We start from the raw sequence: 21,077 nt of genomic DNA, 5'->3' as shown, positions 1-21,077 counted from the left end.
TCCAGCCAATGGCCTGGCTCGGTAGCAGGGGGCTCTCCCCTCAGTAACGAGGGGAAGTACAAATTGCAGTAGGCTGGCCCAGGCGAATGTTTTCTCAAAAATGTTCCACAGATATGGGGCTGGCAGACTTGCGGGGAGTCTGTTGGGTCAGATCTTCTGTTTTTCTCCTCCTGAAGTGGATGGGCTGGCAGGCGTGGAGTGCCAGGTCTACTCCTCCCACTGAGAAAGCGTCTTGTGGACTTTTCCACCAGGCTGTCCTAGAACAGCGGTCCTCTTGATTGCAGCCTCCCACAGAGCTGGTGTAAACAGAGGGTCTTGCATGTAGACCTGGGCTGGCCTCCAACCCTGACCCTCCCAATCAGAGCCTCCTGAGCTTTCCCTCCTCCCTGCACACCTCCTCCCTGTACCCCTCCTCTCTGCACCCCTCCTCCCTGCACCCCTCCTCCTTGTACCCCTCCCCCTCCTCCCCTCCTCCCTGCACCCCTCTTCTCCACTGTCCTTCAGGACACACTCTTCTTGAGTATGTGTGGGACTAGTGTCCTGTGTCAGGGAGAGAAAATAGAATCAGGGATGTGGGTTAGCATAGGATGCGGAAGGAAGGAAGAATCAGATTCATTTTAGCCTGCTGAGAGCCAAGCCAGGATCCCAGTGGGAGGCCGGCCAGCGGAAGGGGCCAGTTTCCTAAATAGAGCTCCGTGACATTCTCCACGCAGCGTCCTCTCGCTCTGCTGTCCCTGCAGCTGTCCCTGAACTCCTCTGCTCCCTCTGCCAGCTGTCCCATGCTCCTCTGTCCCCCCAGCTGCCCCATGCTCCTCTGTCCCCCCAGCTGTCCCATGCTCCTCTGTCCCCAGCTGTCCCATGCTCCTCTGTCCCCCCAGCTGCCCCATGCTCCTCTGTCCCCCCAGCTGTCCCATGCTCCTCTGTCCCCCCAGCTGTCTCATGCTCCTCTGTCCCCCCAGCTGTCCCATGCTCCTCTGTCCCCCCAGCTGTCCCATGCTCCTCTGTCCCCAGCTGTCCCATGCTCCTCTGTCCCTCCAGCTGTCCCATGCTCCTCTGTCCCCCCAGCTGTCCCATGCTCCTCTGTTCCCCCAGCTGTCCCCATGCCTCCTGCCCCCCGCTGTCCTCATGCCCCTGTGCCCCTTCCCCACCCCCAGCAGTCTCCCCCTCCAGCTGGCCCCGGGGAGCAGCGTTTTGGCCTCTTGCTGTGCCCTCTGGTGGCAGCCGGGAGAGGCGCAGGGCTCTGGAGCACACCCAGTCCTGGGCACCCACACTGGAGCCTCTCCACCGTGAGTGGGGGAGCCACGAGGGCCACACGCAGACCTCGTGTCCGATTCCCTGCGTTTTTGTGGGGAAGTGAGCAACTCTTCGTGTCTCCATTTCTTCATGCAGGAAGATCCGGGTGGTGAGGTGTGGGGATGCTTTGAGCTAAAAGCACTCAGAACCTGTGCGGAACAGGGGGCGTGCTCCAGCCCTCCAGCCCGCTCGGCCCTCCCTCCCTCCCACGGGCTTGTAGCTGATCCTGAGCTGTCACTGCTCTAGGCACTGCTCTTTGGGAGTTAGGTGGAGGTGTGAGGTGCTGGAGAGCCTGATGGGCACCACAGCAGCTGGGGCAGCGCGTTCTTGCTGGAACTGAGGCCTTACAAAGCCATGCCCTGTGTCTGAGGGTGGATGGGGAGGGCTGTCTGGGATATCTTGTTTAGATCTCCCCTGTCTGCAGGAGGAACAGATGACGGGCTGTGCTACTTTCTTAGGGTTATTATTTTGTGCTGGGGCTGGAACCCAGAGCCTCATACTTACGTCAAGCCCTCTATCCCTGAGCTAGTCCTTCCATTACAATCTTCCATTACCCATTTTGAAGGCTTCATCTAGGTCTGAGTCTATGAACTAAGGCATTATTAAAAGAACATGAGCCCTAGAGACAGAAATACAGAGGAAATTTGCACTGTGCATGCAGATTTTACTTTTTTGGGTTAAAGGGGAGAGGGGAGAGGAGAAAAGAGGAGAGTTACGTATTGAGAAAGGATTCCAACAGACTGGAAAACAACTTAAAAAATTAAAGAAAAAGTTGTGTTATTATAAAGGTGATTACACAGGGTTTACAGTTTGGCAAGTCAGCTAACAAGAAACAACTAAAGTATTAGAAATGACTATGACCTGTCTCCTCTTCCAGCGTTGTGTTATTATGGGCGTCTTGTAGAAGTCAGGCTCTGCCTTGGCAGAAGGCTTTCGTTGACTGATTTGTTCTGGTTTCTCTGTCCTGCATCTCCAGGGACCTGTGGGAAGTGAGAGGAGGAAACTGCAGCTGAGGGCCAGGCCTTGACACTCCTGGAGAACCTGTCTCTGCTCAGCGCTGGCAGCCTGGGGCTCGTGCCCCCTAGTGGCCCGTCAGAACTGAAGGCCACTTCTGAATTCTCCTCTGCCTACCCAGAATCCTCTACTGCAGATTAGGGAAGAAAGTAGATCGCAGTAAGAGAGTGAGCAATTGGCTGGTGGAGGCAGGGGCTGAAGAAGGAAGGGCAGATTAGCTGTTTTGCCTAGAACTTCTGGCCTAGCTATGTTTGGCTAGGAACTGCCAGACATTGACATTCCAAGGATACTTGGCTGCCAGAGTCTTAGGAGCAGAGCAAAAACCAAGCACACGTCTAAATGGAAGCAGAACGGATGAACAAAGAGAAAAGGCAAAGTGAAACAGCCCTGTGATCTTTGCAGTCCTCTACTGGCCTGCTAGCCGCTGGCCCACACAGCCTGGGCCTCGCTGCCTCTGTTAGGGGCTGGGAGGTTACTTGGCTTGCTGTGTTGCCTGTTTTTTTTTTTTTTTTTCCTGCTGGATACAAGTTCACTCATGATGATGGAGCAGAACAGGGTTTTCCTGAGTCATGTGGCAACAGGCTTGGGCCACATTTCCAAACAAGAATTGGCAGCTTTTGCAGTTCATTCTCCAGGGCCAACTCCCTCTGTTTTCTGAAGAGGCACCCCACGCTTCTCTGAGGCAAGAGATGGATTCAGGAGTCAATGCTTTTCAGCTAACGCAAGCAAACAACTGCTAAAGAGGACTGACACTGGCTTCTCATAGCTCTAGCTTTTCCTTCTGCCAACCCAGAACCTCCATAGACAAGTTTCCCAGGCCTCCAGCTCCTTTCCTGTTCTCTCCAGCTCTCCTCCACGCAGGTACCAGGATGCTCCAGCATTTCTCTCAGGCTGTCTCCCCAAGCCTGCAGCTGTGGACATTTCCACAGACCTTTTCCCTCTCCTGGGCAGCACAGGAAATTGTTTGGGCTTTGAGCAGCCTGTCCCTCCCCCGAACCAGCTCTTCCTTGGCTTGCAGAGACCCTCTGATCTCTGGGGCGTCAAGCCATGTGGGTGCCGTGCCAGCTCCAGTGTGTTTACTCCTGGGAGGTTGCCTGGAGGCCTGTGTCCCTGGGCGCTGGGGCCTGTGTCTAGCCAACCTGTGCCAGCTCCAGTGTGTTTACTCCTGGGAGGTTGCCTGGAGGCCTGTGTCTCTGGGCGCTGGGGCCTGTGTCTAGCCAACCTGGTCCGTGCAAGCTGTGAATCAGGCTGTGAATAGGGCCTGCAGAGGTGACCACCCTGCTTTAAAGTGGTCAACCCTAAAACTGCTCAGTTTAAAATGCTAATGACTAGATAAAAGAGACAAATCAACAACTGTTCCCCTTGCTGTCATCCCAAGTGACCTCTGTGCTTGGTGGGCTCAGCTTTTGTGTGACTCGTGGCTTCCATCCTGACCCCTGTGTCTTTGTTACTGTGGTTCTGGATGACACAGACATGCTCTGGGCTGAGCTGGGGCTGGGTCCGTGCCCCCCCCTCCCCGCATTTATTGCCCGGCTTCATCTTGTGAGTGATGGGTGAGTCTGCAGAGCAGGCCCCTGCCGTGGGGTTTGGGGCTCTCTTGGGATGTGTGCAGTTTTCTCACTCTGCACTCTACCACTAGGCCACACTCCCAGCCTCTAGTTTATCTTTTTTAAACAGATGTCTGCTCATAATTTCAGGGGAGAACTGAGATGAGGTGACCATGTCAGACCTAAGGTCAAATCCTGGCTCTGCCAACCTGGAACGAATGAAGTGAGAACAGGCTTAAATGAGTGCAGAAGAGTCTCCAAGACCTCAAGACAGCTCCCTTCCCCAGGAGCTGGGAGTGGGAGGTGTGGAGGGTGACTCAGCAGGAAGATCAGGGTCGGAGAAAATCCCTACTTTCTGCCTAGGGCAAAGGTTAATTACCACTCTCCACCCCTTCCTCCCTCCCCCCCTGTTTATAAGGAAGTTCAGCAGCTGGCTTCCTGCACCTAGTTCCAGAACCAGACTGTCCTCAAGATGGCAGAAAGTGCAGTTCTGCTGGCTGCAGTCTCCCTTCTCTCTGCCTTTCAGCAAGGTAAGAGTTATGGACAGTGTGTGTGTGTGTGTGTGTGGGCGTGCGTGAGCCCACGCTCCTGAGAGGCTGAGGGGGGAGAGGAGGGAGGGAAGGGGGGGAAGGAGGGAAGGAGCAAGGGAGGGAGATGGGTCCATGGTTTAGTTTTCACTCTTGTCCTTGGTGCCAGGTCCCAGTCGGTGTTCTGATCACAGATTGCTCAGGGCCACCTGCTGGCCTCTGTCCCTGGGACCAGCAGAAGCCAGGAACATTCCAGATCCCACAGGGAGACTGGCAACTCTGCATGGTGCACTGCGTGGCTTGAGGTCACACTAGGGGTCACCAGGGTTGGGGGTGCAGTTTGTTTCTGCTTCAGCACCCAGTGGAGATGTCTTGGAACCTGATCTAATTGACGCATGCTTTAAAAAATACATTACCTATGCAGATGCAGTGATAAAGTTAAATCTCCTGCAGGAAATAAACTTCAGATTAACAATCTCTGAATATGACAATCATTCTCCCTCCGGGATTGCAGAGAGAGCATTCGGAAGGCCCCGTTAGGGGATGGTGGCCTTTTTAAGGGCATCAGGTGCCCAGGGAGCTGGAAGCACTGTTGGGGCAGAGTCTTTATCTCCACGAGCCAGCCTGCTGTGCCACAGGGAACGTCCTTCAAAGTTCAGGCACCCATTTTGTGGTTTGATTTGCCTTGTTCTGTGGAGGAGAGAGTTCAGGTGTTTAATCCCTGGGCTAAAGCCATCTGTCCTGTCCCGTGGGCTCTGAGCTGCCCCACCCTGGTGCCCACCCCACCTCATCCACAGCTGCAGAGCCCTGGAACTGGGCCGCAGATGCTCTGGTCTACACAGGCCCTGTCTTCCTCACAGACGGCTCTCTGTCTGCTGGCTGGGGCTGGGGACAGTGAGAACCTGGATGCCTGGGGTGGGGGAGGAGAGGAGACTGGTGGACAGGGAACATTAAGTGATGCGGGGACAGAGGGAACTTGTTTAGCTGGCACTAAAAGCTGGAATCTGCCTCTTTGACGCCTCTGGTGTTGATGGAGCGGGCACGCTCTACTCTGCGAGAATCAGCCAGGGGTTGAAGACAGAGGGCAGATAGGGGTCTCTGTGGCCCAGCCACACCCCAGCTGGGTGCCCCTGGCCACGGTACACTTGTCCTTCAGTGACCCGTCAGAAAAGGATGAGCGGGGGCCTGAGTCAGAAGTGATCACTGCAGCTCCGGGTCCAGACAGGGCAGACCGTCCGCATTGTTAGTGCCTGTTCTGCACACTTCCTCAGAGGTGTCCCCTTTGCTGCCCCTCCACAGATGGCCCTGCAGAAGCCGGAGAAAGAGCAAAGATGGGGTGGGTAGCTCATGCTGATAATTCTAGCTACTCAGGAGGCTGAGAGCTGAGGACCATGGTTCAAAGCCAGCTCCGCGAGATGAGTCAATGACACTCTTATCTCCAATTAGCTACCAAAAAGCTGCAAGTGGCGCTGTGCCACAGGTGCAGTTAGCGGAGGCAGATGAGGGCACTCGCAAAGCTCCTCTTCTGTACAGTGCTACTCTGAAGTCCTTGTCTTTGGCACCATTGCTAACTGCCTCCCTAAGTAAATCATCTGTCAGTGGATTCACACTTGTATGGTATTCCTGGGAGGTAGGGCCTGTTTGGAAGTAGGTGAGTGGGGACATGTCTTTGAAGGGTACCTTGTTCCTGGATCCTTATTGTCTCTGCTTCCTGGCCACCATGAGGTGAGCAACCTCTGCCACATGCCTCTGATGCATCCTGTCTACCTGGACTCGGGCTCAGAGCAATGGACCCAGCCAACCCTGCACTGAAACTTGGAAACAAGGCGCTAAAACCAGACTCCTTTGAAAAGTGGTCCCAACAATGAAAAGCTAACATATGGTTTTTCTTGGGTAAATATCCATGAGTGTAAGGTCTGGTCATTCGGTTGATAGACGTCTAACTAATAAATGCTTTCCAGATTCTTTGTCATTGCCTGCCTTCCCTTCCTTCTTTCCTTCCTTCCTTCCTTCCTTCCTTCCTTCCTTCCTTCCTTCCTTCCTTCCTTCCTTCCTTCCTTTTGTGACTTTGATGGTACTGAGGTTTGATGGTACTGAGTATTTGCACTTGAGATATACCCTCAACTCTTTCGTTTAATCTATTTTTTGTATTGGACCTTGCATTTTTTCCTAAGACCAGCTTTAAACGGCTATCATCTTACCTATGTACCCTATTTGTAGCTGAGATTACAAGTACAGACCTCCATGTCTGGTTTATTGGTTGAAATAGGGTCTCACTAACTTTTCCCAAGGACTGACCTCAGTTGCAATCTTCCTGACCTTTGCCTTCTGAGTAACTTAGATTACAGGCATATGCCACCATTTCCGGCCAGGTTGTTTTTCAGAATGGTTGTACTGCTTTGCATTTCCACTAGCAGTATTTGAGAGTTCTAGTGGCTCATGTATCTCCACCTGTCTTTTTAAAAATTGATATGACCTGCATATTTAACTTGGAACATTCCAGTGGGCACAAATAAGAATTCATCATGATTTAAAATTACCTTTCATTGATGTCCCATGTTGTTAAGACTTTCCCTTTTCTTGCAGGCTATTTTGCTTTTCGGGTTGGGAGGATAAGGAAGAAGTACAACATCGCACCCCCAGCAGTCACAGGGTCACCGGAGTTTGAGAGAATATTTCGTGCCCAGTAAGTAATGTCTCTTCTACATGCCTGCCACAGCCATACACGTTTACAATGGGGAAGGCGTGCAGTTCAGTCACAGAAACCAGTCTTAAGAAATATCCTGTTCAGTCAGGCCTGTCTCAGAGCCCATGAAATGTGAAGGGTGCTGTGTGTGAATCTACCCATCTTTATTGCACACTCAACATGGCACCCGGGTCAAAGCCTCCTCTAGACCCGACAGAGTGCAGAACACTTACGTCCCGTGAACTGGTCTACCATTGTTGAGCTTCCTGTCTCTCTCTCTTCTCTTCAAAACAAAGATAGTTCTCCAGGGCTCATTTCCTAACGTCTTATATCAGACTGAGAAATCCAGGAGGTTTCTTCCTAGTGGAAGAGCCAGGAAGCCTTCTGGGTTATGTGGATTTGCAGCGTCTCTGGATTCTTGCTTCTGTCAGCTCCACCTGGAACATTCCACCACAGACTCCAGGAATTCCTTGCTGTAAGAAGCCAGGGTTCCTTCTGTATGTCATTTCCTGACATACAAAACAACAACAACAACAACAACAACAAAAACCCTACACATGTCACCATGTATGAAGTACTGGCTGTGTGTTAATATTTTTTATTTCCCTTGTATGTCAATGAATGAGGTTGGCTCATGCTTTTCCTTTCTTGTATGGTCTTATTTTTTTTAATGCCAAGATTTTATTAATTTCAAAAGAGTGGGAAGATTCTTCCTCTTCTATTTTTTTCAGATAATTTTAATTAAGTGGAAAGAGCTTGTTCCTTCAAATTTGTGTAAGACTTGGCTAGAAACTATCTGGACCTGATGGTTTTCTTGTGCAAAAAAAAAAAAAAATCCTAGATGTCATAACATCTGCTTTCTTTAGTGACTATTGCAACATGTGGGCCTTTCGTTACATTGAATTCAGTTTGGGAAGACATGACCTCAAGGGGATGCTAGTAGCCTCTTGTTTATTCTCTTCCTTCCAGGAGGGTTCAACCGCTTCTCTAAGAGAGGCAGTGTAGAGAGAATAGCACTAGAAGACCAAAACAAAGTGTAAGGGGAGTACACACTTGGTGTTAGATGACATTGAACCACACAGGAGGATTAGTTATTCCCACTTCAGTTGTTTTTCAGTCCTTATGAGTTTCCAAGTTCTTTCTTGTTGCCTTTTTTTAGTCTTTTCTTTCATTAAAAAAAAAAACCCATCAAACAAGCACTTCTATATCCTGTGTCTGGTTCTATCTCAGCGAACAAATCAGATTAAAGTCCCTCTTGCAGCAACCTTAGAACTGAGGAAGACTAAAAGTAAATATGAAACAGACCATACTGTCTTAGAAGAAGGACATGGTATGAGCAGACGAGAGAGAAAGGAGGCTGTCCCGGAGGCCCCGGAGGCCCTGCCCAGGGCTGAGAACGAAGCAGGAGAGCCCAGTGTGGGAGCTGACCTTTGACTCCAGGATAGGGGAAAAGTCAGAGTGAAAATGGTAAGTGGGAACCCACCTGGCGGGTGAGCAGGAGGCCAGTGAGGCAGGTGTGCCAGCCCAGGCAGAGAGTAAGGGAATGGTTGGGTCCCCACTCAGAAAGGTGAGTGAATGGCTTGATCGCTGGGGCCGTGTTCTAAATGGATGATCACTCCAAGCCTGGCGCATGATATAATAAACACGGAGCAGGGCCATCTCCTAGTATTGACAATTATGTGTGTCCCTTACGATGTTAGGGTTTTGGCCTAAGCCAGTCTGGACCCCAATCCTCCTATTTCTTCTTTCTGTGGAGCTGGGATGACAGGTGGCATGGTTGATATTTTTGTCTTGGGTGGCCTGGAATCAAGATCCTTCCATTCTCTGGTTGGGATGCTAGGTGTGAACCATTGTGCCTGGCAAGAAAACTGAGCCTTCTTCAGGAAGGAGCTGTGTGGGGGGGGGGGGCGGGGGGTGTTTTTATGGTGTTGATTTATACTTATCCATTATTTGGGAAATGATTTTCATTTGTGGTGGGGATTTAGGTTAAAAGCTAATTGATTTATAGAAGAGTAGTGAGTGGAATGTGGAGAAGCTAAGATTTTGACAGCAATAAGTTAATGCTTGACGTTGGGAGACACAGAACTATTTATAAAAATCACTGCGGGAGGAGATTTCAGATCTCCCTGCTTTGTCTTTCATGATCTGAGCATCTGGCTTGGGAGTGCTCGGCTTCCCGCAGGTGACCCGCCCCCCCCCCACTCCCCTCGTGGTTATTTCTTGGTTCTATTTTTGTTCTCAGTGTGCACAAATTTGATTTTCTCTCCAGTGATTGCTCTCCTCCTCTTCTATATCTGGATTTCTCTTGTCCTAGAAATAAAGCTGGATACTATTCCCAAATATTTCTCTTAGGTTGCTATTTATAAAATAAGTACACAAGCCCAATTTCTTTATTAGAAGTGCTTTGTTTGATTAATCATAGTGGAGCTGACAGTGACTAAAAAATGATATTCTCGAGGGTGATGGGTCCCAAGACATGTGAAAGGGTATCAATGTATGTGAATTAATGCACCTTCTACCTGGCAAATATCATGTAACCCTTTTATTAATTACAATAAAAAATTATAAAAAATGATATTCTCACTCCAATATTACAAGGGTTCAGGCCTAGAATATATCCTGATGGACTTAGCACTTATGGCTCTGGTGTCTCTGTGAAGGGTGAGCTGGTGGCTCTACTCCCTTTCCTGGACTTGTTGGATGTTTAATGGCACTGGCCTAATTTTTGCTTTCATCTCAAAGGTTTAGTCCAAATCTAGATTTAAAAAAACACACACACACACAAAAAAAGTATATTCACTGCTAGTGAGGCTATTTAGGGGCAGAACTCCTGAAATAACCCAGTCTTTCTAAGAAGGCTATTTGGAAATACATTTGTCTCTTCACAGCTAACACTTTGAGCTCTCCCCACCCCTGGAGAAGGAATGCAATTTCCTTCTGGATTTCCTGGACCAGTGCACCCAGTCCCTTTTGGGCCGTCCTGAATTTAATTTCCAAAGAGGTGCTTTCTGCCTTTCCACATTCTCTTCTCTGGTAGTTTTTGACCTCCATGTGGCTCAGAGCCCCAAGTTATGAGTTACTCTGCCTCTGTGCAGAACTTACACCACCCAGCTGCCGCCAGGAAGGGGCCTGTGCCTCCAGGTTGGCAGAGTTTCCTGTCCAGGCACTCCTCTGCTGAGCCCCGTGACTCCAGGCACCTTCTCTAACTCCTCCTCCCCTGCTATGGAGAGGGCCTTAGCCATGTTGTCTGCATCCTGGTGCCAGAATATTTTTTTAAAATAATTTTGAGAATAGCAACTATTATTTCACCAGGGACCATTGCTTTATGTTATTGGTAAACTTAGCAAATTTGGTCTTGTCTATTCAGGTACCTCGAGTCTCTTAGATTAAAACCTAGACAGGAGGTCTGGAAATACAGTGATCTTGTAATTTACATGCTTTCCTTCCACTTCCCCTTCTCTGGAAGACAAGATCCTCTGCAGGGGCCTTCCTGCCCCGCTTCCAGCCCCATGACCCTTTTATGTTCTCCATTCTGAGCTGGGCAGCACTCCTTCTTCAGGTTTTGTCCCTCCACCAATTTTAGGTATTTTGGTTTCACCCTCTCAGGCCCCTAGGTCCAGCCCGAGGGCCCTAGGAGGCCCCCAGAATCATTTGGGGTGCCTCACCAACACAACCACAGGTGAGATTCGAAATTCAGTAAATCCAGGAACGACGTTCACATCTCATACCAAATGGCTCCTGTCAGAAAAAAGTTTAGACTACAAGAAACGAATACTATTTATAAACATGGAGCTTAGACATAAATACCATACGCCAGTGGTGGGCAAGGCAGAAGCACACCTGTCACGTGGTGGGGGGTCGTTAGCAGCACAGATGAGCTCCTCCCCCCCCTCCCCCCGCACCTGCTTAGTGTGAGGTGCTCAATTCCTGCCCCCAACCCACTCGCAGGCCCAACTAAACCCATGTCCGTGGATGTAGGCCCTTGCAGAATCTTGGCTCATCTTCCGACACTGCATACAATTCCATTTTCTATTTCATTAGCTCAGGGCCTTTCGCCTGCACGGCAAGTGCTGCACTGCTGTTTCACTCGGTCTTGCAGACCAAGCCTGGTGCGTCTCCTCTGCAAAGCCTGGTGCACCTTTGACTTTGCTCTGTCTCATGGCTTCCTCCTGGGCAGCGGAGACCACAGGCTTCTGTCACCACGCCAGCGCCGCCTCCATTTCATTCACTGCGCACTTTCAGCTCACATTTGAACCCTGAAATTTTAGAAATTAAAACCAGTGGCTTTAATACACATCTGAAAACCAGGGAGAAAAGGGAAATCCAGAAAGAAAGTGATTTTTCAAATGTTCTGAAATTTTGGGTTCACAGTAGTATGGGCTGTCAGAGAAGAATGAAAGAGAGAAAGAGAAAGAAGAGGGGGAGAATCTATCTATCTATCTATCTATCTATCTATCTATCTATCTATCATCTATCTATCTATCTATCCATCTATCTATCATCTATCTATCTATCTATCTATCATCTATCTATCTATCTATCATCTATCTATCTATCCATCTATCTATCATCTATCTATCTATCTATCAATCTATCATCTATCTATCTATCTATCTATCTATCATCTATCTATCTATCTATCTATCTATCCATCTATCTATCTATCAATCTATCTATCTATTATCTATCTATCTATCTATCATCTATCTATCATCTACCATCTATTTATCTATCTATCAATCTATCTATCATCTATCTATCTATCATCTATCTATCTATCTATCTATCATCTATCTATCTATCTATCTATCTATCCATCTATCTATCTATCAATCTATCTATCTATCATCTATCTATCTATCTATCTATCTATCTATCTATCTATCTATCTATCATCTATCTATCTATCTATCTATCTATCATCTATCTATCTATCTATCATCTACCATCTATCTATCTATCTATCTATCTATCTATCTATCTATCTATCTAGATATCTATCATCTATCTACCTACCTACCTACCTACCTACTTACTTACCTACCTATGGTCTATCTGCCCCTCTGTCTGTCTGTCTGGTATGACTAAGCGCTCTTTTCCGTGGAGCTATGTACATGGGAGTCCCAAGATGGTGGAATGAGTCCATGTCTTTCATCAACACCCAGGGGCATCTGTCACCCTAGCTGGGTGCTTCTCCGGTCGGTCATCAGGGGATGAGAGCCAGCTGGAATTGGAGGGGCTGCACGCAGGAGCCCCAGCAGCCACACGGTTGCAGGGTGGAGGGTAGACCCAGGCTCTCGCGAGGCCAGCAGTAACCTACCTACCATGTCCCTGTTATTTCTTGGGGTGGGGTTCTCACTGTGGACCTCAGGCTGGCCCTGAACTTTGTCTTCCTCCTGCTTCCGCTTCCCCAGTGCTGAGGTTAGAGGCCATTCCCTGGGCCTGGTTCTGGAGGAGCAATTTCCCCAGCCTATCAGCCGTTGTTAAAGATTAACTCCTGTAACCCCAGGCCTTTCTGCGGTCCTTTCTGAGTGCATTGACTGCGCTGCTCTGATCTCAGGGTGCTGGGACCTGCGACTCGGGGTCCACAGTCCACAGTGTTGCTGGCTGGCTCATCTATGGAAGCAGCTGTGTGGAGCTAGGCCAGAATGGGTCAGCAAGGGAAGAGAAAGAAAAGGGGAGGAGGACAGATGATGAGAGAGGAAATGACCTAGAGTTCAGTTGTCCTAAAAGAAAGCAATGAACCTGGCATTAGGAATGTTCTAGAGTCAATCAGCTTTCCACTGTGGAGAACGTTTGTTCAGATTTCCTGAATGAGATTGCAAGGCTGCAATGTGTGAAATCTCAGAAATGGTGAATGCTAGACATTTCCCTCACAGCAGAGAGGATTAGGAGATGGTGAAATGACTCTTGGAGAGGTTAGTCTTATGTAGTGGAGATATCAGCCACTAAATTGATATGACTCAGCCACAGTTTCCTGTCAAATTATGGAGGAGGGAAGAATTATGCTTCCTACTTTCTTTTTTCCATCAATAATAATAATAATAACAATAATACCACTCATGGTCTTTATCAGTTAGGATCAAATATTTCTGAATCAATGTTTTATTGCACAATGACCTTGGGATATCCTTCACCTAGGCTTGTTTAAGACAAGATGGGAGAGCTATATTCCTTAGACGTGACTTTTCCACTAGCTTCTACTCCAGGCCTTGTTACTTATTACATTATCAAAAACCTTTCTGGTTATGATATTGTCAGTAAAGAGCTCAACAAGCCTAAGCAAGATCACTTGGGGTCATACCTCAGGAAGGAAGATGAATATAATTCATCTTTTATTTTTCTTCCTCTTCACTGGGTGCAGATGAATTAATTATAGTTTCCAGAGCTCTTCCCTTTTGCTTAAAATAGCACTAAGTTTTCCACTCCAGTTCTCTATGAATGGAGGCGGCCTGGCCGATTGGGCTGGGCACAGAGCTGGGCACCGGCCCCTTGGCTCGCTGGAGCATAGTGGGCAGCCTGGACGCGCCAGGATTTTTCTCTCTCAAATGGGAATTCAATACCTTTGTGGGTGCTAAGGACTGTTTGAGAAGAAATTTATCTAATATGGGTTGACTTGATAAGACACAGAACGATTTTTAAGTTCAGGCTACCTTGTTTAGAAAAGAGTTGTAGTGGTAACTGAAATGAAGAGGAATGATTTGTGTTCTGTGAGATTTAAGCAACATTTGAGTCCTACCTTGGAACACTCATTTTCCCTTTCTTTCCTCCCTTCCTCCCTCCCTGTTTCCTTCCTTCCTTCCTTCCTTCCTTCCTTCCTTCCTTCCTTCCTTCCTTCCTTCCTTCTTTCCTCCTTCCCTCCCTCCCTCCTTCCCTCCCTCCCTTCCTTCCTTTCTTCCTTCTTTCCTCCTTCCTTCCTTCCTTCCCTCCTTCCTCCTTTCTTCTCTCCCTCCATCCTTCTTTCCCTCCCCTCCCTTTCTCTCTCTCCCTTCCAACCTCCATCCCTCTCTCTCTCCCCTCCTTCCCATTCTCCCCCTTTGCTTTCCTCTGTCCCTTCTCCTTCCCACCCACTTTGTGCTGATGCTAGGGCTTGAACTTTGGGCCTTGAGCCACATCTCCATTTTTTTTATACTGGTTAATTGGACATAGAATCTCTTGAATTTGTTTGCCTAGGCTTGTTTCAAATCGAGATCCTCAGATCTCAGCCTTCTGAGTATGGGCCACTGCGCCAGGTGAAAGACTCAGGATCCTTTATGTTCTTGTATAATCTTTGTTGGAAAAGACTGATGAAAAATTAGTGCACTAGTGTATTCTCTTAGATATTTACCTGTGTCTTAATTTTTCTTCTTCAGACAGAACTGTGTGGAGTTTTATTCTGTGTTCATCGTAACACTGTGGGTGGCGGGATTGTATTTCAACAAAGGTAAGCATGAACTACAAGTCAGCTTCGTTCTAGTGAGCAAAGTAAGTGAGGGCCAGAGAGGACACCACATGGCTACTGATCCTGGCAATGATTTTAAGCTAAATAAACTATGTCTTGTACGTCTGTGTTGCAGATACACTAATTCTGGCTTCATTGTGACTGAATTTCAGGTGTAAAAACAAACACTGGGAGTCAGGTGGTGGGGTAGCCATCTGCAGTCACAGCATTCAGGAAGCCAAGGGAGGAGGACCACAAGTTCAAGGCCAGCCTGGGCTACATAGTGAGCTCTTGGCTAGCTTTAGCTGTGTGGTGACACCCCGTCTCAGAACAGCAAAGGCCGTGGTGTGCCTGAGGTACATGTCTCATGTGTGAGACAGCTCTGGGTTCGCTCCACAAAACAAAGCACTCAGGAGTGCCGGCCTGGGAGTGTGGCCTAGTGGTAGAATGCTTGTCTAGCATGCATGAAGACCCAGGTTCAATTCCTCAGTACCACATACATAGAAAAAAAAAATGGAAGTGGTGCTGAGGCTCAAGTGGTAGAGCTCTAGCCTTGAGAAAGTCCAAGGACAGTGCTCAGGACCTGAGTTCAAGCCCAGGACTGGCAAAAAACCAACCAAACAAACAAAAAAGCAACAACAAAAAAACCCCCCCAAAAAACGAAAACAAAGCACTCAGAGTAGTCCATATGCCAGACACTCAAGGATTAAAAAGATGAGAGCTCTGTTTTCAAATCTAATAATTGAACTGGAAGAAGAGAACATGTTTAGTTTATGTTCATGGAGCACTTATGATGTGTCCAGTACTGTTTTCTTTTTTTGGGGGGTGGGGGGCAGGGAGGCATTTATGTGCTGGTCTTGAGGTTTGAACTCAGTGCCTGGATACTGTCCTGAGCTTTTCTGTTCAAAGCTAGCATTCTACCACTTGAGCCATAGCTCTACTTTTGTATTTTTGGGGGGTATGTAATTGGAAGTGAGACTCATAGTTTTCCTGCCCAGCCTAGCTCCAAACTGTGATTTTCAGGTTTTAGCTTCCTGAATAGCTAGGAAGATAGTGTGAGCCACTGGTGCCTAGCTTGTTTTTAAGTTTTCATAGGTATATAGCATTTAAGATGTATATGGCATTTTGAGCTGGGTGCAGTGGCTCACACCTATAACCATAGCTACTCAGGAGGCTGAGATCTGAGGATTGCAATTCAAAGCCAGTCCAGGCACTAAAGACTATAAGACTCTTATCTCCAATGAACCACTAGAAAATCAGAAATGGGGCTGTGGCACAAGGGTGGTATCTTGCTGCTGACATGCTCAGGGATAATGCTCAGACTCAGAGTTCAAGCCTCACGACCAACCCCTCCCCCCCAAGAATGATGTGTATAGTGTTTAAAGCCTTCATAGTATGCAGTAGAATTAATACTTTCCTATATTTCAGGGGAGGAAACTGAGGCACAGGGAGGTTAGATGGTTTATCTGACTTGACATTTACTAATGTAGGGCAACGTTTCCTTTCCGGCTCAGATCTGGATTCGCAGCCATTGTGCCCACAGCCCAGGCACTTGGGGTCTCATGTGTATGACCTCATGCATTTAGACTAAGATTTAAACAATCCCAAATCTGGCTGCTTTTAAACAAAAATCCCATCAATTTCTTTGTTATAATTTTTACTATCAACCAAGGAATTTCCAATGAAATGACCTTTAGAGAAAGACTTTTAAACTTTATCCAACTCATACTTTTGTCCCTTAACAGCCTGAATGAAAGGGGCTGTTTCTTTTCATAAGAAACCATATTAAAACTAATAAGCAGAGTGCCTTTTGATAATGGGATTCCATCTCTGCCATTTGGCCCTTGGATTTCCCTGTAATGGGCGAATGAGGCTGATTGTCTGGCAGCAAAGGAGTTTTTACCGTAATTTCTCATTCTTTCTCCTCCACGGTAAGCGGTCAGCCAGTCTCCCCTGGCTGTCTGCACTGGCGTCACAGGAACACTTCAGTAGAGAGGGTGAGAGAGGAACTCAAAACTGAGCTTGCACTGGGCACTTTCGCCTCCTCAGGCACAGAAGGCTCCCCTGCCCCTCGAGACCCTCTTGTTCCCCCTTCTCTGCTCCTTGTAGGCAAATGGTGTGATCTGAGGGGCCTTTGTAGAGGAGGCCTTGCCCAGCGTCTAACCCACCCGCCTCTCTTCAGAGCCTTCATAGCATTTGAGGGTTTAGAACATTGTTCTCGTTTTTTTATTTTTATTTTTTTTGGTAAAATTTTCTCCTAGAAGAACTCTCTTTAAAGGCTGGGAGCTGACAGCCCAATTTCCTTAGAATGATATGGGTAGAAAGAGAGCTTAAAAAGAATTGTATTCACCAAGAAATGAAATGACATTTGGATGTTATTGTGAATATCCCAGCCTCACAGCTAAAACTCTAGATGGTCACAAGAGGGCCCTAGCAGCTTATACCTGTGAGGCTGGAGAGAAAGAGGAGCCCTTGCACTGGGAAGATAGGTTATTTTCATTGGTCGATATGCCGGAACGTTCTGTTGTGTATGTTTCCTTCCTTGCGAGAAAAAACTTGCCTAGAGTAAAATGCACAGGTATAAAGCGTTCAGTTCTGACACATATGTGTCCTTGTGTGACTCAAGTCCCTGTCAACCCACAGCCTGTAGCCAACGCTCAGGGAGTGTTCCTACCCCCTCTGTCATTCCCGTTTTGACTCTCTTCTACCTTTCCAGTTCTTCTGCAGTGTGGATTTATCCATTCTAGAGCTCTGTATAATTGGCATTGTCTGTATGTACCCTGTGTCCAGGCTCCTCCCCTCAGTGGAAAGTTCCTGAGATCTGCCATGTTTTGCAAATCCATTTTGTTCTGTTGCTGAGTAGTATTTCAGAGAAGGACACTACCAAACATCGCTCACCATTCTCTCATCGATCAGCTTCTTGGTTGTTGCCCATTTCTGGTTATGCTGTATAAATGTTTCAGAAGTTATGAAAAAAAGTTCATCACATTCAGGACTATTTTTGTGTGTCTTTTTATGGACATATGCTCACATTTATACATTTATCTTGGATATGTGTAGGGTAGAGTGATATATTTACTTTTTTTTTTTTTTGCCAGTCCTGGGCTTGAGCTCAGGGCCTGAGCACTGTCCTTGGACTTTCTCAAGGCTGGAGCTCTACCACTTGAATCTCAGCACCACTTCCAGCTTTTTTCTATGTATGTGGTACTGAGGAATCAAACCCGGGTCTTCGTGCATGCTAGGCAAGCACTTTAACCACTAGGCCAAACTCCTGGCCCTTATATTTACTTTTATAAGAAACTACTAGAACATTTCTCTGGGCTATTTGCATCCCTGTCTGTGAAGCGGAGAATTCCAGCTGCCTCAGATGCTCACTGTTTTCTACTGCTGAGTGTGAAACATTTTAGCTCCTCTGCTGGGCCTGGTGGCTGGCGTCCCTCATGGCACTCTCAAAGGACACTTTGCAGATACTGAATCGTGTTGGAATTCTTTTTTTCATGCGATGATTGGGCCCATTTGATGATCATCTCGTGAATTGTCTACTCAAGTATTTTACGATTTACATTGGATGCTTTTTGTTGTTGTTGTTATTTTACTATAAAAGTTCTGTAGATACTTTAGAAACAAGCGTTTTGTCAGATGCATGTTTCACGAGTGCTTTCTCAGTCTCTGCGCCTTGTTGGGGTGACTCAGTGAGGGACTATACTCATATTCTGTGCTGTTTCTTCCTTTTATCATCCCACAGTTTATGCAGCCTGTCTGGGTCTTGTCTACATTTATGCTCGGCACAAGTACTTCTGGGGATACGCAGAGGCTGCTGAGAAAAGGTGAGAAGAGTTCATTAAGGGCAAGTGTTTGCCAGATGTAACAGGGCAGAGTTTGGATTATTTCCTGTTCTTCCAGGAGGTGTTAGGAGCCCACAGTCAGAGTAGTAAAGACGACGGGCTGGGGACGGGAGAGGCAGGTTGGTGAGCCGCTGCCCGTGCACTCTTCCCATCTGCACACAGCGGCTGTCTCGGGAAAGCGATCAGGACACGAATGCTGCCCAGCGTCAGGATCATGAGTGATCAGAAACGCCCTTGACCTCCATGGCTTAGCATCTTTTTATTTTTTCTATGATAAACCAAAAGCTTTAAAAGATAAAAGCATGGAAGTTTTGGGCAGTCAGCAATGAGCATTTTGCACACGCTGGGATTTAACGAACGATCCAGGATCCTAGATACTCACATAACATGAGTCCAAAAAGTGGATGGTCTTAGGAGAGAAGCACAAAGGTACAATGCCTGGGCACAACTTCATAATTATATAAAATAATATACATACTCCTCAGATAGGAAAGCAAAAGCCTTTTTTTTTCCTTTTTAGTTGTTGATGGGTCTGCCTTCTTTACCTTGTGTATGGTGTATTTGTGTGTATATCTTTGACACTGTGGGGGGAAGGGTGCAGACCTCAAGGAGAAAGTGCAGCCATGGGGCTCGCTGGTCACCCACTCATGAAAGTGAACTGTGTAACTTGTGGGTGCAGGCGGGAGAGAGGGCCTGGCGAGAGTGGGGGAGGGAAGACGCTGGGAAAGGAGGTCTCCTCAAGACCCGACTCCTGTGAATGTAACTCCTTTGGGTATCACTTCTATCAGAATAGTCAAAGTAAACAAACAAAAGCAAAAGCATAAGCCAATGGTATCCTGGGTCCAGAAGTCCAGCCATGCCCAGCTTCTCCGCCGAGTCCAGCTGCTCACTGCTCTCCCTTGTGTTCACCCTGCAGGGTGGTCGGGTTCCTGCTGAGCTTGGGGGCTTTGACCGTGCTCCAGGTCTTGGGCGCCTTCGGGATTGTCAGTACTTTTCTGGCTTAGTACCAGCCTCCATCTTGTCAAGAAACCCAGGCGTCATGTCTAGATCCTCCTTCCTGTCCTGCTTCCCTTTGGAAGGTCACAGCCTGCTGTTGGTTCAATAAATTTTAAGAAGAAATGCCTTCCTGTTGTTTTTCCCTTGATGCCGCCCGCCCCTTGCACAGGCTCCTTACAGAACCCATTTCCCGCTGAAGAGCAGAGCTTGCTGGGTGGTCTTAGAGGTGCACATCAAGGTTTGGGGGAGAAGCAGCCCATGCACTGGCTTTCTGGCGATCGCTGACATAGCCGGTCTGCCTCTGAGTCAGTTTCTCTCATGGTGGAAAGTCCCAGAGGGATGCTGCTAAGGCAGTCAGGCCTCGTGGTTTTTGGGGAAACGACAGACTGCTGTACGGCAGGCAAGCACAGAAAACTGCCGAAGAAAAGCCTCATTAGGCAATAGCACAACTGGAAGAGGACTGTGGACGTGGTTTTCTTCTTTCTGCTCTGATAGGACTGGACTTCGAACGTGGGGCTCACGCTTTCTAGGTAGGTGCTCTAGGGCCTTGCCTTTTGCTCAGGCCTGCTTGGACAGAGATCCTTCCATTTATGCTTGGCATGTAGCTGGGATGACAGACGCGTCACCATGCCCCACTTTTTATTGACTGAGATGGAGTCTTGGGCACTGTTTTGTCAGGCCTGGCTTGTAACTATGAGTCTTCTAATCTTAGCTTCCCAAGTATTTAGGATTATAGGTGTGAACCACCACACCTGGCTTGGAAGTGTATTTTATGATGAATATAGGAAAAAGACAAAACAATTTTTAGTTAAGAAACTACCCACGGGCCAGTGCTGGCCCTGGCCCTGACGTCAGGTGTAGCCTCTGGACCGGGCTCCTCGCCTGTGTGTGCCCTTGTGGGGCTTGGGAGGGTGAGTCAGGCTCACTTTCTGGCATAATCATAGTACACCTGACAGGTCTTTACTCTTCATCAGTGAAATGGGAACATTTCTGTCTTCTACACTTCAAAGACATTAGATAAGAGGACCAGGGAAAACTGGACAGCTTTGAATTCGGTGTGGGCATTTTCCAGAAGTGACTTAGTGTTTCTCTGTATAACATGGACGAAAGGAAGTGACAAGGGCTACAAGTATAGAAAGAGAGAGAAACGCGTCTGATTCTTGTGATTCTGGAGTGCTGAGAGAAGAAGGTCTCACTGCCTCCTGACCCCGAATACTTGACTGTGTGGAGAATGTACTGGTCTCGGCCCCCCTGTGTGGGTGGGTGTGGACACCCACTCATTCCCTACTCATTGCCTGTCTGCCTTTGGACAGGGCACCCCAAGAGAGGAGTCTAGTCAGATGACCTTCTGTCCTGCCACCTGCTAGCCGAGCCACTCCACAATCTGTAGCTCTCTGTCTTCCTTTTTTCTTAGGTGGAATAGAGTTAACATTCTAAATTGCTCCGATTCCACTGTCTTTCCACTTAGTATTATTACCCATTGTGATGGTGGCTGGAGTCGTGACATTTTGTTTTATATGCGGGAGACAATGAAGCAAGGAGAGGGTGCACGTTTTGGTCCCAGAGCATAATTACTGCAGAATCATGTCGTCTGGCAGCAGGAGCAGACCTTTCCAAATCTTTCCAAATTCTTCAAGAGCTTCTTGTTTTGCTCTTTAAATTGATCCTGGGCTACGACATCCATGTCTGTATAAATGCACACATGGGCACACACTGTTGCTTAACTAATGTGTGGAAAGAGCGATTCAT

General features: G+C 47.8%; 1 protein-coding gene across 1 annotated transcript; it reads left to right on the top strand.

Moving 5' to 3' along the window:
• Positions 1 to 2,820: 2,820 nt before the first annotated feature.
• On the top strand, positions 2,821 to 19,455 carry Mgst2 (microsomal glutathione S-transferase 2). The gene is made up of 6 exons (XM_090356927.1): positions 2,821 to 3,168; positions 4,273 to 4,384; positions 6,968 to 7,067; positions 14,420 to 14,490; positions 18,233 to 18,314; positions 19,249 to 19,455. Exons 2-6 carry the CDS (start codon positions 4,327 to 4,329, stop codon positions 19,334 to 19,336), a joined length of 399 nt encoding a protein of 132 aa, XP_090213053.1. The 5' UTR covers positions 2,821 to 3,168; positions 4,273 to 4,326; the 3' UTR covers positions 19,337 to 19,455.
• The last annotated feature ends 1,622 nt before the right edge of the window (positions 19,456 to 21,077 follow it).

This window comes from Megascapheus bottae, chromosome 23 (assembly GCF_031878675.1).
Source record: "Megascapheus bottae isolate mThoBot1 chromosome 23, mThoBot2.hap1, whole genome shotgun sequence".
NCBI classification, from domain to species: Eukaryota; Metazoa; Chordata; class Mammalia; order Rodentia; family Geomyidae; genus Megascapheus; species Megascapheus bottae.
This window is presented reverse-complemented; position numbering and strand designations above follow the sequence as displayed.